The sequence below is a fragment of the Halichoerus grypus genome, chromosome 9 (genome assembly GCF_964656455.1).
Source record: "Halichoerus grypus chromosome 9, mHalGry1.hap1.1, whole genome shotgun sequence".
NCBI classification, from domain to species: Eukaryota; Metazoa; Chordata; class Mammalia; order Carnivora; family Phocidae; genus Halichoerus; species Halichoerus grypus.
The window spans coordinates 14989007-15006973 of NC_135720.1; the positions used below are offsets into that span (position 1 = coordinate 14989007).

General features: G+C 39.0%; 1 protein-coding gene across 3 annotated transcripts in view; it reads right to left on the reverse strand.

Annotated features, from left to right (window-relative positions):
- ESR1 (estrogen receptor 1) overlaps nucleotides 1–17967 on the reverse strand; it is a 361147-nt gene that overhangs the window by 223792 nt on the left and 119388 nt on the right. For all 3 annotated transcript variants that reach the window (XM_036072959.2, XM_078054566.1, XM_078054567.1), the window contains one exon: nucleotides 8885–9075. In XM_036072959.2, the coding sequence (XP_035928852.1) occupies nucleotides 8885–9075 (191 nt within the window). The remainder of the gene's footprint in view (nucleotides 1–8884; nucleotides 9076–17967) is intronic.

The following is a 17967-nucleotide window of genomic DNA, read 5'->3' on the forward strand; positions in this document are numbered from 1 at the left end:
ATTAAAAAAAAAGAAATGAGCAGCCGACTTCTCAAAGCATACTTTTCTCTGAATGAGTATCAGAAAAACAGGCCATTCTCTTTTAAAAATACAGCGTTTTAAAGGTATTGACAGCAGCTTTCTATGAAGGAAAGAGAAATTTGGGCAGAATTGGGCCATGGGCCACCACTGGTAGGTTTTGTAAGAACAATGTCAGCACATAATTATGAGGGCTAGTTGATGCCCTTTGAAAAATGTGCCAATTAAAGGCTATCTATAATTTTGGGCAAAATTTTGTGCGAATAGGGCTTTCTAATGGAATTGTTGATATGCTTAACACTGTATATGGGCACAAACTCTACCACTTTAATGGAAACAGTCAATGCCATCACCAGGACAGAACCACTTAGTAGGGAAATTGGAAATTTAATTTCAATCAAATGAACAAAAAATAGAGAGGAATGCTTGAAGTGGTAGCATAAAAAACACCAGCGATTAAAAACATTTGGAACCTTTGCTTATCCTTCAAAGGCATTTGTTGCCATGGTTTTTAAAGACCTCTGAAAGCTTCAGCTGTGTCCACAAGAGCTGCCAAGAAATAGGGGTTCTATACTGATTTTGTCAGATGCATTTTGTCTTAATTATCTCCAAGATAAAGATTACTTGGCCAAAGGGGAAAAAAAGGAAGAGCCACTATCATTTCACAGGTAAAAAGACTATGATTTTGCTTTTCTGAGCCCTTCTTCCAATGCATGTGCGCATGTGCATGCACACATCTGATTTCATACTATAGCAATTAGAGTAACAAGCCCTTAAAATTGGTAAGGAGAAGGACATTCTTACATGGAAGGAGGTTTTCAGGTCTTGAATTTCAGGGTTGTGCCTTTTTTGTTTGTCTGATGAGAACCAGGAGCTAAATATCTAGCAAATTTACCACTACCTGGGGGTAAGGCCTTTCTTTCAAAAAGTTTCATTACAAATGCTTTCATTTGAAAATTACATGATACTCATCTGTGTACACACTGAAACTCTTCTGCCCTTCAGCCTTAGGGGTCTTATTTCTCTGCTGTACAACATGCATGTGACTACAAGATGGAGAGTAAAAATTAGAAGTAGAGAGGCATCTGGGTGGCTCAGTCAGTTACGCATCTACCTTCGGCTCAGGTCGTGATCCCAGGGTCCTGGGATGGAGCCCTGCATCAGTCTCCTTGCTCGGCAGAGAGCCTGCTTCTCCCTCTCCCTCTGCCTGCCCTCCCCCTGCTTGTGCTCTCTCTCTGTCAAATAAATAAAATCTTTAAAAAAAATTAGAAGTAGAAGTAATGGAAGGATTAGACAAACTCTGGGTCAGAAAAGGTGCCTATGGACTTCCATGGTATAAATAATTTGGAAAAAAAAACAACAACCTGTTTTTTATTTGAAAGTCATAAAAATGCTTCTATTTGTTCCTGCTGTTTACTATTTGTACAGCTCTATGTGATGGAACCAGCATGTTCTCTTTTAAATAGTAAGCTCCTGGAGAGCAACATTCAGCCCGTTGGGCTAATTTGTGATTTTCTTCTTTAGAGGGGCCTCAAACATACACTTTTAATAATGAGAGTGTTTCTTACAAGGTTTTGGTAAGATGCAGGGAACTCATAATACATTATTATGAGAATTAAAAGGAAGTTTCTGGAATTACTTCTCCACTATTAATAATGGGCAACCTTCAGGAAGTAGTTAACCATTCTTTCCACCAAGTTTTGTTAATATATTAATTGAGGGAATTGATTCAAATCCCCACCCCTGGATTGTCTGCAGAGCGCTGATTCTCTTCTGTAACTGCTGGGTAATTCTGTCCAGACACCCAGCTATCATGTCAAACTCAGTATCTGGAATTGAAGCTATCACAACCCCTCTCTGATTGGCCTTTCTCTTGCTTTTCTCACCTCAGGTGATGACACCATTATTTTCCCTCTGTGTGTGAACCTCTTAACTTCCTTCTCTCCCAGACATCCCATACAGAATCACCTTAAAACCACCTAGATCCTTCCATTATAATATCCTTCAGTCTATTCCCTTTCTTCCTCATTTCACAAATACCCAAAAGTCCAGACTTTTAGCCTGTCTAAACTACTGGAATACCAGCCAACTTAGTCTTCATGCTTCCACTCTCTCCCTCTGTAGTCTCTCCTATATGCCTCTGGCAGGTTAATCTTAATTAAAGTGTGTTCTGTCCTCTCTCTCCCATGATCGAAAAAGCGTAATGGCTTTATGTTGCCTGAGGCCCACAAACTGATCCTAACCCTCCTCTCATACTTTTGTTTATGCACTGAGTGATTCCTACAATATGAAGCCTTGATCTGGGCCTTACCTGTGAGGTGCTCACATTCAGTAAGGGAAAAACCTATCTCTCTACACAGACACTTGCAGTCCCAGACAGAGAGGGCCACAGGAGAGAGAGAACTGCTGCATTAACACCAGAGAAGTTTAAATGAGAGTAACTTTTGACTAGAATAGGAAGAGATTTTACAGGTAAGTTTGGAAAGTAACTCCCAGCAAAGAAATGGAATGCTCATATTTGAGTAACAACAAGTAGTCCAGTATAAAAAAAGTTTACTTCAAATGTACAAACAGTGACTTGGAAATCCTTGAACAGTGGTCTTAGGACTCTTCCCTGGGCCATGGAAGTCATTAAAGCATTCTGTAAAAGGTATTGACATGACTAGGGATTTGCCTTAAGAACATTAGTAGACTGGCAGTGCACAGAATGGCTTGGAAGAAGGAAAACCAAATGAAGCAAATGGTTTAAGTGAAGGAGAAGGCAAAAGTAAACATTAAATTATTTCAATGATCCCAGGGAACATTAGCAAGAATTGGATGAATGCACATTAAAGAAGTGGTCTCAACATAGCTACACAACAGTTCTGATGGGAAACATCAGGGGTGAGAAGATGAAGACAGCTGACTCTACGGTTTTCAGGGTGGGTGCCTGAGGAAACAGATATCAACAGCGCTCACCAGAGAGAGCAGCTAGTGTCAGATGAAGACACATGGGAGTCACTAAGAAACCAGGTTGAGGCAGGAGCTCGATGTGGGAGATATCTGCATAGTTGTGACACTTTAGGTCTTAAATATTGTTTCCCTAGGGCTTCCATGACAAAGGACCACAAATGAGTAACTTAACACAACATAAAGTATTGTCTCAGAATTCCGGAGGCTTGTCAGCAGGGCTACACACTCTCTGAAAGCTGCGGGGAACACTACTTTCTTGCCTCTTTCTAGCTTCTCGTTTTTGCCAGCAATCTTTGGTGTTCTTTGGCATGTAGATGCATCCCTCCAATCTCTCTCTGTGGTCTTACAGCATTCTCCTGTCTGTCTCTGCATCCAAATGCCCTTCTTATAAGGACACTAGTCCTATTGGATCAAGGGTCCACCCTACTCCAATATGACTTCAACTAATTATATCTATGGTGACTTATTTGGAAATACCGAGGTACTGGGGGTTAGGACTTCAACATGGCTTTTGGGGAAGCACAATTCAACCCATAAACAGATATGCATGAGACCACCTAGAAAACCGGTTGGAGAAAAGGATGGGGAAGTGAAAGGAAAAGAGATTGTAGATGCTAGGGAATGCCAACTTTTTAAAAGCTGAAGAGGAAAAGCAAAGAGGCAGAGAGAGGACAATGAGCCCTCTGTTCTCTCAAGGCTTATTTACCCAGTTTTCCCTGAGCTTTTCTTGGTTTATGCTCTTTCACATTTCTGGAATTATTTTCCAAACTGCTGGCTGCCTATGAAAATCCTTTATTTCTTTCTAGGCTTATGTCAAATATACCACTTGTATTAGTCCGTCTCCTGCCAGCCTTACCCAGTGAAATTTCTTCCTTCTCTGAGGTCCTCTAGCAGGTCTTATCTACCATTCTTTAGACTTCTTGTCCTAATCTATTTAGCGGTGATGTGCCCAACACTACTAGAGGTACTGGAGCAACAGTAAACAACAGGGCAGGCCAGACCTGAAATCAGCTTTCACTGAGCTTACATCCAAGTTCAGGCAGGAATATGGGGAAGCAGCACCTGGTACAGATTTACAGTCATCAACCAAATGAACAAATAAGAGAACTTCATTAAGGGTTTAAGGGCCTTAAAGAAAAATAAGGGTAATGGAGTAGAAAAAAAAGAAAGAAAAAAACTAGGGGCAAACATTTGTAGGATTACTTTGGCTAGGGTAATCATGGAAGATTCCCTGAAGATACTGACATGACATGGTCTTTTTCTCTGAGAAAGTGATCTTGGGCAGAGATCTGAATGACAAGGGGCCAGCCAAGTAAAGATGCGAGTGTTGCAAGCAAAGGAAAAATGTGCTGAGGTCCTGAGGAAGGAACATGGTTGGTGTGTTGGAGGAAGAGAAAGAAGGCCAATGTGGCTTGATTATAATGAACAGGGGGAGAAATAAGCAGGACTAAGAGACTATAGAGTAATATAAGCCATAGGAGGGAATCTGGACTTGAAGTGCAGTGTGAGTTTTAAGGGAAAGACCATATGACATGATGAATACATTTAAAAGATTTCTCCTGCTGTTGCATGGAGACTAGAGGGTAGAGGGGCAAGTTTGGAATATGGAGATCAAAATTTCATATTTTTGTGTGCATATATTTCAAGACTTCAACTTTGAGCTATATCTCTGAACAGATTCCAGAGATAAAATAGCTAGATAATGAGAGAGCAACCACCACTTCTCCCCCATCTGCTGGCCTTTTCCAGGCACGGGTACATATGTCAAGCCAGAAGGTGACTAGAAATATGAAACTAAATGTAAAACCTAATCCATCTTGGAAGACCAAGCACAAAAGGCCTAAGTTCTCTCTTAATACAGCTCTACAAAATGGATGGAGCCAACTAAATGGGCTGAAGTTCAGAAAGTCAGGCTCTGCTTACACTCAGCCACTGTTGGGGGAGCTATCCAGGGTGCTGGAATGTCAAACCCCACCACCCACCCCTGACGCTTTCCAAGGCCTAATGGACAAAGCTTGTCAGTTTCCTGGTGGGACCTAATGCCTCACTGCCTTGAACCATAACCAGACTCCACCATGATACCACCCTGATGTCCTTCTGGTCTTAGCTAACCTTTAAGTCAACACCTGCCTGGGCCATGTCTGTTTGATCTAATTATATTCTTTGTACATCTGAGAGAGATAATATGAAGTGGCAACATAGTTAGTGGTATACAGATAGGCTTGGGACTCCACTGTACCTCATGAACATTTGAAATAATAATGTCAGAGAAGCAGGGAGCTCAGTGGAGTCTTTTTTCCTTGAGTCCAAGGTGGTACTCAAAGATGGTACCTGTAATCAAATCTGCTTATATAACTCATCCAAGGTCTTTGCCTACAACACATCTTAAGAAACACTGCTTCTCCATCTGCAATGATTAACAAGTTCATGTACTATCCCATTTTACCCCTCCCTTAAATAGCATCCTTGACTTTCCTTTAAAAAAAAAAAAAAGGAGTATGTTCAACTGAAGGCCATTACTCAATTTCTTGAGTAATCAAGTTTATACACTAAGTAGTGGATGAAAATTTGTATGCTTTCAAATCAAACACTTTACCTCTTCAACTAAAACACTTAGAGCACTAGAGTAACCTGATGGATACTCATTTCTATCTCTCTTCTTAAATAACAAGAAAAACAGGGACAGCTACAGCATCTTCAGAAGTTTCTACCTGCATGTCAGACCCTTCACTGTCCTTAAATAGGTTTGAGGGTCAGTGTGACTTATAAAGAGCCAAAGAAGTTCAGTAAAACTTTTTAGTTGCATGTTATCAAGACTATGATGAGAAAATGGGACAAGAAACCACTAAACTTGCTCTGGTATTTCCTTTTTATATGCACAAACAAGCCAAATACATAGAAACACCATTGAAGTAAGAAGGAAATAAACTACTTTATTTTTACATAATCAAGAATAAATACATGGCCAAGAATGTCTTTGTTTGATCTAATGGTCAATTAATTTTGTTAATTTCTATTCACAGAACTCCCCAAACTCCCTTTCATCTCCTGGTCTTTGCTCATATGCTCATTCCTATGAACATCCATCCCCTTCTCCTTCATTCTGCTCATTTGACTCATCCTCCAGACTTAATTTTGAATCAGGAAAACTCCTCAGAGCCTGACTCAACCCTCACCAGGACTGAGTGAAGTCTGGACTCCTATATAAGACCCTTCACTCACCCTCATCTTGGCACATGTCACACTGTTATTTAGTGGCCAGTTTATTTGTGCAACTCTCCCACTACCTTTTAAGGTCTATGAGAATAAGGACCATGTCTTTCTTATAATTGTATCTCCAGGGCCTTCCACAGTTCTTTGCCTAGTAGAGGTAATCAATGAATAAATGAATGAACCCATAAACCGAATCATTTTTAAGGTCCCTCCCTATCTCTAGAAGTTAATATCTCTGCTTCATTTCTATGCTTCTTCTAAAACTGTGGACTCAATATTCACCTCATTTAATAAAGCTTATTTAAGTGACTTCATACCATGATAAGAAGTTTCTGAAGCCAGGCAGAAATTGCAGTTTATGCCATTTATATATACAGTAAAATTTTATATAATATAATTTATAGTACAATGAAATCCTACTATTTAGTCTATACATACAAGATGGAGATAAGATATATATTTTAACCATCAAAGAGTACACAAAAATTTTCTAAATATCTGAACTTGAGATAATGCCATACCAATAAAATATTTATTTTTATTAGCTCACATTTCCTTCACTATTTTTTAAGTGCATTATTTTTCTTTATATTCTTTCTTCTTATACATTTCTATATATTCTTCTCTAAGTGCCTTAATGCTCAGAGACAATACTCAGTCTGATGTGAAGTTATATAGTACACTCTTCAATGCTGAACAAACAGGATGAAAATAACTTGTGAGAATATTGGTGTTATTCCTTGAAGAAAAGTCCTTTCTATCTTTAATATTAGTAATTTGACTTTTACAACTGAAAATATTTGTTTTCTTATATTCATCCATTGTTTTCCTTATCTTTATCATATAATAGCACTTTATCCCTATCCTGACTTACTCTCTAATTGTATCATAAGAACAAGTACCTTTGCCTCCCCAATAAATTTCCCAAATAAATTCCAAATTTTGTGGGATTACAGATCATATCTTACACATATTTTGATTTCTCTCAGAACATCTTGCACAGGTACAGAGTAAGTTTTTAATAAACATGAATAGTCAAAACTTTAGATTTAGAAACAATCTATTCCCTTCCCATACATTAAATCAAAGATCAGCAAATTATGGCTCCCAGGTCAGTTCTGGTCTGTTTTTGTATATAGTTTTATTGGCATACACCCACTTACTTATATATTGTCTATGGTTCCTTATAGGCCACAATGTCAGGGCTAAGTAGTTGCAACAAGGACTACAAAGCCTAAAACAGTTACTATCTGGCCTTTTACCAAAAAAAAAAAAAAAAAAATGCTGCTGAAAGTTGCTCTCAATCATTTTTATAGATGAGAGAACTGTCTCAGATAAATGACTTATCCAAGTTTGTAGTTGAACCTGTTCACTAAATCTACCTCTGTCAGATGATTTGTCAATACCAGATTAAATGTTTGGTGAAAATAATGCTATTTTAGAATACATAAAAGCAAATAAAAAGTACTATCACAAATGAAGATGGTTGTTGAAAGACCTCTGTGAGCTTATGCTAACCTAAACCAAATAGAAATATCGTTTTTCTAAATTAAGATAGTATTAAGTGGTAAAATTAAATAATCTATGTTGCTTTAACACGTATGTGTGTATATATACATATCCATGTGTATATTTATTTATTTATATCTCTATTTCTTTGTGTGTGTACATATATGTATATTAACAAAAATTTACTATCAGAGAATATCATTAATTTTATTAAAAAATCCAACAAAAAAGTGCAAATCTTACAGTAGGTTTCTAAAAGATGTTGAAAGTAATAACTGTCAAAAGCTGCTTTTAAAATGGACCAAGACAAATAAATAAATAAATAAAATGGACCAAGACAAAGTTAATTCAGCTAACCTAAACTCCTGTCAGACTGCTATTCCTGTCAGACAAAGGATTTTTACCATAGATATTTTAGGTAGTAGAAATGATTTATGTTTCCCCCAGGGCATCCTATAAAATGCAACAATATAGACATTCTTGGAGTACAAATAAATTGGAGCTGGCAGTAGAAGGGAGAAGCTGCTCTTGGTAAGCCACATACAAAAGAGGATCCAGGCACACAGGTGAATGAAATGTTACAAGTAAATACTTACTAACCACTTATACTGATAATATGTCCCCTATTACAGGTCACCAGCTATTGAGTCTTCTCATTTTAGCAAAAGTCATATCATCCACTGAGACAACAAAGAGATGGAGGAAGAGCAAGGGAAGAACCAGTCAAGTTAGAATTGGTGCAAAGAACTGGTGGTCTGGAGCAAAGATCAGAACAGAATGCCTATCTGGACACAGCCAAGGTGGAAAAGTAATAATGTAGAGACAACTCAACTTACATTGTATCATATAAGCCTAGCTGCCTGCAACAAATGAATACCCACCTGCCATCCCCTAATCAGGGCACAGACCTCTCCAGACCCAGCTATTAAAGTCCCCTTCCTATAGAGTTGCTCAAGACTGCTTGGATCATGCCAATGGAGGAAGCATAATTACTCAGCTACAACTGCCCTGGTCTCTTCATCAACTCTTTCTCCTGCGAACTTTGTTTTTCTCCATGTTTCTACCCGACATACTAGTGGACCTACCAGGTATTAGAGTTTTCTTCTACAAAGGACTGCTCATATGCCTTCCTTTTTCAGTTGCTTACCCTCAGGATTAAAAATGGAATAAGTTGCTTTCAACACACTGTTACCTTGAATACTTCTCTTGAAGAAGGCCTTACAGCCCTCACAGGACCAGACGCCATAATGGTAGCCTGAGGCATAGTCATTGCACACTGCACAGTAGCGGGTCTCCTTGGCAGACTCCACAGCCATGCTTCCCTTGTCACTGGTACTGGCCAATCTCTCTCTGCCACCCTGGCGCCGATTGTCTGAGTTTGGCCTGGGGGGGGGGAAAAAAAAAGTAGGAGAAAATAAAAACAGTGAATCTATTAACATTAGAAAAGCAAAACATGTATGCTTTTCTAAAGAATAAGAGGCTTGGGGGATGCAGCAGATCCACTTTATTCTGACATTTTGAAATAATGAATCATAATGTAAGCTAATCTTTCATTACCTCTTGCCCGCTGTTACGGCAAAAGGTGTTTGCCTATTATATCAACCTTGAGGGGAAACTGTTTATTGCAAACTTGCTTAAGAAATGGACTGTCTACACCAGAATATATTATCTAGAAAAATGACAAGATGAAATTAACTTGTTTTTAATAGACTTACACTTTTTTTTTCAGGGATTCACAATTAATGCAGAACCATTAGAGACCAATGCTCATTCCAATTCTAGACACACTAAGTACCTTTAGGAAATAGAGACAAAGTAAAAAGCAGCTGGAGCATTTGAAACTCAAATGAACCGATGAGCAACATAGAACATGTATAGAAAGATAACAATTCAAATTTTTATGTGACTGTTATCATGTAATCCTAGATATCAGTTTTTATAACTTGTCTATAATTTAAGGGTGCCATTCAATACTCAATACTCCTCTTTAAGAGCATGTAGAATAAGAAGAGCAGAGAAACACAGATGATTACTCCAACCTTATAAAAAGTTCGTAGAGGAAGCATATCCCAGAAAGAAACCTGAGAATTAACAGTAAGTTCTGGGAGAATGCAGGAAATGGAGAAGTAAAAAGTTTTAAGGAAGTAGAAAGCTTTCAGAAGGAAGAGTGATTGACAGTGCCAGATGGAGCAGAGAAGTCCAATAAAGCAAGGACTGATGACATAGAAGTAGGATTTGACAAAGAGGAACCTTAGCAAGGAGTTTTGGTAGAGGTGTACAAGCACAAGCCAAAATCCAGTGGGTGGGAAAGAGAATGGAGTAGGAGGAAATGAAAATGAGTGAAGGCCATTCCTTTGAGAACTTAGATGAGAACAAGTAAAGAAAGAGATGGGGTGGGGTGGTTGCTAAAGAACATAAAGATTAAAAAAAGGATTTTCAGAATGGAAGTGGAAGCCTCATCTAGACTGAAAGAAATGGGCAAAAGAGAGGGAAGAGTTGGGGGTACAGAGAAGGGCAGAACAGAACAAAGTCCAGGGAAGTATAGCAGTTGGGATTCAAGACACAGGTAGAAGGAACAGCCTCAACAAAGACACCTTGAAGAAGACAGAGAAAAAAGAGCTAAGAAAAGGAGCAAATGAGATGAAGTTTGCATCTCTCATTTAACCAGTATAAGATCAGAACTTAGATCAAGGATTTGCTAGGCATGTGCAACTGAATAAAAGCAGTAGAAGAGAAATGAGGGTGCATGGTCAGAGCCCAGCACAGTGCCTGGTATGTAGTTGGCACTCAATAATATATTTAAATGAACTCATAGAATGTTTCAGAGTGTATAGGAAAAAAAGAAAAGTTGAAAGATACTGGAAGGATAGATGGAGTGAAGATACCAAAAAAAAAAAAAAAGAAAGAAAGAAAGAAAAGAAAAGAAAATAGAAAAAAAAAGCTGGAACACCTGTGGCTCAGCCTCTGACTTCAGCTCAGGTCATGATCTCAAGATACTGGGATCCAGCCCCACTGTTGGGCTCCTCACTCAGCACGGAGTCTGTTTGTCTCTATGCCCCTCCCCCTGTTTGTACTCTCTCTCTCAAATAAATAAAATCTTAAAAAAAGAATAAAAAATAAATTTTAAAAAACCAACCTAGGATGAGATAAAATGAATTTAAGATAGAGTTTCCAGGGTCTCTGATTAAAGAAACCCATGCTTCCTGCTTCTACTCTCCACCCAAATAACAAGACCACACTGACTTTTTCACTGGCCCTCCCTTTCACAAGCCCTGTCTTTCCTTTTAGCTCAAATTTTATGACCCTTTCCTACTCTGATCACTCATTGGTATTGTCCACAGTTTTGTGGCAGTGGTTCTCAAACAATACTTGCCATAATACTCACAAAATACCAGCTCCTTGCATTAAGCACATCTGACTCGGCCGATTTTTTCCATTCTAAATGACACAGCTCTTACTTTGACAGCCTCAAATGGAAGTTCTTTATTTTTTAATATCTTTAGAGAGCACGGGCTTGCAGTTTTCAGTTCCAGTTCATATTCTTCTGCCTATCCCCTTCCATTTCATCACAATGCTGTTGAACTCCCCTCTCCCCAGTCGACCTCAATCTTGTACTGTTCGTTTACTAACATCTTACGATGATTCAAGTCAGTAGGAAGCAGCTGTGAATATTTAACTATAGGAGCTTAGGGCCTTTTGGGGGCAGTGTGGTTAGCAAGCTGGGCACTGACAGTTTCGAGGCCTTATCAATCTTAAGTACTGCAGCCTCAACACCCAGCTCAGGGCGCTGCCCGTAGCAGACATTCCATACACATTTGTTGAATGAAGGAAGGAAGGAAGGAGTGAATGATATATGCATGGACAAAAGTTCCAAAGTATCAAGCATCTTCCACCCATCCCTGCAAAATAAAATACTGCAAATTTTAAAACTGTGGTAGGATAAATATAACATAAAATTTATCATCTTAATTTTTTAGTGTAGAGTTCAATAATGTTAAGTTATTCACATCAGTGTTAACCAATCTCCAGAGCTTTTCCATCTCACAAAACTGAAACTTCACACCCATTCAACAACTCCCCATTTCCTCCTCCCCCCAGGCCCTGGCAACCACCATCTACTTTCAATCTCTATGTACTTGACTACTCTAGATAATTCATATAAGTGGAATAATATACTAATTGCCTTTTTGTCAATGGTTTATTTCACTTAAGCATAATGCCCTCAAGGTTCAGCCATGTTGTAGTATGGTCAGAACTGCCTTTCTTTTTAAGGCTGAATAATATTACATTGTACATATTTACCATATTTTGTTTATCCATTCATCCACCAATAGACAATGGACATTTGGGCTGCTTCCATATTTTGAATAATGCTGCTATTAACATGGATGTTCAAATATCTCTGTGAAAGTCTGCTTTCAATTCATCTGGATATATACCAAGAAGTGGGATTGCTGGATCATATAGTAGTTCTATTTTTAATTTTGTGAAGAACTGTCATATTGTTTTCCACAGTAACTGCACTATTTTACATTCCCACCAACAATGCACAAGGGTTCCAATTTCTCTGCACCCTTCCCAACATATGTTTTTTCTGTTTTGTTTTGTTTTGTTTAATAGCAGCCATCCAAATGGGTTTGAGGTAATCACTGCATCTTAAGGTCACTTCTCTTACCAACCATTCCTAATCCTCACCCTGGTAATAATTTACTCCTGTTCCGAACTCAATGGCCAGTTTTTCTTTACTTCTACCACTTGCTACATTCTTACCGCTTCAGTTGTATATTCGTGTGTCTCCATTGCTGCTAAGTTGCTCATGTCTTACTCATCTTTGGAACCCCAATTGTTTATAGCATAGTGCCTCATCCAAAATAGAGACTCAGTAAATATTGATATCAAATGAATTAATCAATGACTGAATCAATAAAGTGATCATTTTTACAATATAAATGGAATACATAAATATTGTTTTTAAAAGTACTGGTGAAAAATTTAACAGCAAAAGCTCATTTTCCCCAGATCTCGCAGAGATGTATGCTACCAGCAAAATGCCTTCCATCTACACTTTATCTTTGAGATGTCCCTGGAATACTGAAAATCTACTGCAGGCATAGAGCATAAAACCAGAAGGCCTGAAAAAAAGAAGAGAGGAAATTACACAGGCCATATTTCCTTTCCACAAAGGAACTTTTTTATCCAACTTGGAAAATCATATATGTAACGTTGTCAGTTATCATTTTGGCTCAACCCTGCTCTATGAATGCTCCTAAACAGGAGGAGGAGTATTGAAAAATATAATCCAGATCAACCTAAAAGGCAAGTGAGATCTTCTCATTGTCTGCAAGGCCCTGTGGCACCTTGAAATATGTTCAGGTTTTCTGGAATATCCATTAGGCCAAGGCAATTTGGTACAACTGCCTCCAGACTGAGATCTGCGTCCCTAGGATGCAGACTAACTTGGCCTCATCCTCTGTAGTGGAAAGGAACAGAGTGGAAGGTGTCTGCGCCTGGACTCAGACCAAGCCACAAGGGCAGGCCAGGCACTGACCTGCGGTTAGATCAGCCCTCAGGGATGAGCCTCATTAGAGGTCCCAGACTCATCTCTTCTAGCTTCCCTCTCCCCAGCCTAGCCCAACTGCATCTGTCAAAGACATGGCACTTTGGCTTCATGCTTCTTTGGTAGGAAATACTTATACCATGTTTAGGGCAAACTTTCTTCCTCTCAGTCAGCCTCAGAGGCCTTTTGGCTTCTCCTTATTTTCATAGAAACTAAATTAACTACTCTCATTTTCATGATCTAAATGTTATCAGGTTTTGCTTCCCTTATCTCTTTATTCTAGGTGAGAATTTAACTAATTCTTTAGCCAATTTGCTAAAACATCTCTCTCTTTATAAAATTATTTTTTTAAGATTTTATTTATTTATTAGAGAGCGAGCGAGAGAGAAACAGCATGAGAGGGCAGAGGGTCAGAGGGAGAAGCAGACTCCCCGCTGAGCCGGGAGCCCGATGTGGGACTGGATCCCAGGACTCCGGGATCATGACTTGAGCCAAAGGCAGTCGCTTAACCAACTGAGCCACCCAGGCGCCCGTCTCTTTATAAAATTCTTATCCCTTTCTCACTGAATTGTCACCAAACCTCTATAGTTTCTCATCTTGGACATATTCTCACAAGACTCAGATAAGAAGTTGACTAGTTTACCAAGTTAGATGTTCTTCAGCCTTACAGGTATGTTTAAAGATTCTCTAAAAAGAAGTAAGGCGGAAGCTTAAGCGAAAAATAGAGGGATGTTTTGTCAGTGACTGAACACACTGCAGCTCTGAGGCACGCAAGTGCTTAGGAACAAAGTGATGGCAGAGAAGAGAAAGGCAGAAGCATGAGAGATCAGACAACAAGAGAAAACATCACTGCACCTATGGAAACTGGAAACTCAACTGACTAGATTTAGTTACCTTTTCATTACATCCAGTGACTACTAAATATTTCCCAATGGGTGCCCCACTGATATTATATATTCAATATGATGAAGAGAGAATTCTGAAGGCATTCATCTTGGGTCCAGAAAGTGGACTCTCTTAGACCAAGTCATAACAGGGCATAACCAAAGTGCATTTATCAAGAAGATTTTCATTAATCAAAGGAAGAGTTTGAAGCTCAACATAATCAAATACTGTTGGTTTTCCAAACATAAACCATGGTACCAGTCAATCCAAAGGCACTATTCACCTGATGAATCAAGAATTTTTAAAAAAATGTTTAAAGCCTTGGTTTCTAGAGGAAACATTTTTGCAAAGCTAAGTGAAAAGAACAAACAGATGTCCACTCCCTAGAGATGTGGGGTAATTAAGTGCTAGTGTGATAACCTCATGAAATTCTAATACCCAAATCAAATCCCCAAAGTTATATGCACCCAAAGTGCCTTACACTTTTTCTTGATGGCACTTACCACAATTTCCCATCCTATACTTGAGTGATTATTGACAAATATATGTTCCCCCTAATAAACAGTAAATTCTAGGAAGGCAGGGATCACATCTCATTTGCCCCAATTTTAACTGACGCACATTTAGGTCCTTGATGAAAATTTGCTAAATGTACCTCTTCCATCTAATCCATCACCAAATTATATCAGTTATTTCTTCAAAACACTATGCCTATCTTCCTTTGCATTCCTTGTTTTCGTCATTCTTGCCTAAGACATAAATAACCCTACATCTGAATTACTAAAAGTAGCCTCCTGCCTCTCACAAGTCCTCAAACACAGCGGACTTGCCACTGTCAAAAGAATGGTCACAAAATATAACTTTCATCTTTCAATAACTTTTCATTACATATATCTGAGGGTCATTACCTTTTGGGGGCATCAGGGACTTGTTTGATAATATAGGGAAGACTCTGAAACTGTCTTTTCTAGAAAACACATACAAACAAACTCTCAAACTTGTGCCTATTAATTCTGGGGGCATGATAAACCAGGAAAATAAAATTTTAAAATTTTATTTTTAAAATCATCGACATATAGAATTAAGCTCAAATTCTTGAATTCCCTGCTCCAACCAGTATTGGTCCCTCTATAGCTCCCTGAGCAAAATTTTATCAACTCCACCTGAGAAATTGCTCATACTACATTCTCTGCAGTCTCTGCTTCCCATCAGCCATCACATCTCATCTATCACAGAAAACTAAGCTTTAGTTCCCCCATCTTCCATGAGGCTTATCCTAAGTATTCCAACTCACACTGGTTCAACTTTGAATTCCTACAGCACTTCAAGTCTTCACCGCTTCTCTTGACACTGGATTATCATCTCTCTGGCAACTACTCTACTCCTGTTTCCTTTGCGGTATTTTCTTCCTCTACCAGGCTCCTAAATGTCAGTGTTTCTCAGGGTTCTGCCCTCAGCCCTCTGTCATCCTTAGCTGACATTTTCTTCATGGCAATCTTAGCCATGTGTGTGGTCACACTCAACTGCCATCTCTCTGCTATATATATAAATATGAATGGGCATAAGTTAGTGATGGTTTGTGCCTAGGACCAGAACTTACCTGTGGGTATTACCACACTCTCTGAAGGTTTGTGTTTGAATTTTAATATAATCTCTATTTATTTTCCATGGCAGTAAATAGACATTCTTAAAAAAAAAAAAAAAAAAAAGGTACAAGATCTAAAATGGTAGAGAATTTCAGCTTCTGGTTCAAAGTTCTGCCCAAAGTTCAAACCACACCCTGGATTTCTGGAAGACCAGCAAGACCCCTGGCCTAATAAGATAAGGGGAGCTGGGAGAGTAGGCAAGCGAAGTTCCACAGGCCATTAATGTTTGTGGCTGGCACTACTGTTAAGTGCCTTATGGGTCATTGATCCACTTAACCCTCAAACTACCCCAAGTAGTACTATTATAAGTGCTCTTGCTTTAGAAATGAGGTGACCAAGGGACAGAGGGACAAGGAGTTCACCAAAGTCATACAATCAAGCAACAGTGGAGTCAAGGTATCAGGCAGGCTGATCCCTGAGCCAGGGACTCCCAAGAGAGAATGGAATCCTTGGGAACTCCACCCAAAGGTAGTGAGAGCCAAAGGCAGAGTATGTCACATACTCTGGGAACAAAATCCTTACCTCAGATATCATCCCTAATCTCATAAATAATAATCCCATTTGAAATTGCCCCCAATTATTTATTACCCGGCCAATAATAGTTTTTTAAAGGAAAACGCTAATCCAATTTCTAGTGCAAAGGTTGAGAACTCTGTTGAGTTCCATGGAAAGAGAGTTTAATGGAGCTGACAACCATACAGGAGAATAGCTGGATGAAAGTTTGAATATTTCCTTAAGATAGGATTACAGAAAATATCTTTTTTAACTCATCAACAAATGAAAAGTGATGTGTTGTTAATGTTCGTATATAAGAGTTCTGAAATTCTGCACAAAGAACATTAGCATTCACCCTTCAAAATGTAAGGCTCTCTATAAAATGTCAAGAGGTTTTCCCACTCACTTAAGAAAAATATCTTCACCCCAAAATACAAGCAAGTGTTGATTTTCCACACTAATGGGAAACAAGAATCACCTGGCATAAAGTTCCTTAAAACCCCATTTAGTCAATATCTTTGCATCTGTGCTCGGTTACTAATGTGTAACCAAATGACCTGATTTGAGTTTCCTCACCTCTCCTTTCTCTGTTCACACCAACCTGTTGCAAGTGCTAATGAACGGTGAGGCCAAGAAGCCCCAAGTGAGAAGATGCAAGAAACAAGGCATGCGGATGACACAAAAGAGATAAGTCAAGAGAGGAGTTGTGGTTTGACACAACACCTTCTTAAAACAAGTCTGACTTCCAGCCTAATTTCCACACAAAATATGACATATATTAGGAGGATAATAATCTACTCATATGCAGAAATACTAAGAAATTCATTCATTCATTCAACAGCATGGCATAAGCAGCTACTCGCTGCCAGTCAGGAGGTGTAGGAGGGCAAAGGACAGGAGAGGGGACGGGCAGGGGCAGCAAGACAGGGGAACAGAAGGAAGAGGAGGATCCTCTCTGCCCTTGGAAAGTAGACAACTCAAGGAGGAAGACGTGGGACTCTGGGAAACACAGTCCTGCTCTAACACTGGCCTCTGGTCGGCTTTTGAGTATGATCCATAAATCATTCGTTTTATGACCCTATCCAAGAGATAGGAACAACATGTCATCACATAAAAAGCCCACACAAATATGTCCAGAAGGGCAAATGGAAATTGTTACTTACAAAAGTTATTTGGGAATCTGTATGCCATTAAAGATCACATGGCGACAAACATAATAAACTTCAGGATAAAATAAGGGACTGTTGAAAAGAAAACCACAGGCCCAAAATGGCATCACTTAGGTTAAAGCATCAGGTCAGTAAACCAGGGCTGGATCCCTAACCTAACAGCAGTTTCGACCTTCCCGGAAATGTAAGTCTTAAACTATCCATCAGGAATTTTCTGCAAAGCACCAGTTAGATAATCTGTTACCTGCGCCTTCCCCATCCCCCCAAAGGAAGATGAGCTCATCGGCATACTAAGACCCCCTGCCATTCCCCCTAAGAGAAGATCTTGCCTGGAATAATCCTTTCTTTTCTTTTGCTACTAACTCTCTTGCCCCACCCTCCTTCCCATAAAAACCTTCCATTCTGTGCAGCTCCTCAGAGTGGCCCTGTCCTTGCTAGATGAGATACTCACTGATTCATGAATGGTTTCATAAAGCTGATTAAATCTTCAAATTGACTCCACTGAATTTTGGTTTTTTTTTAA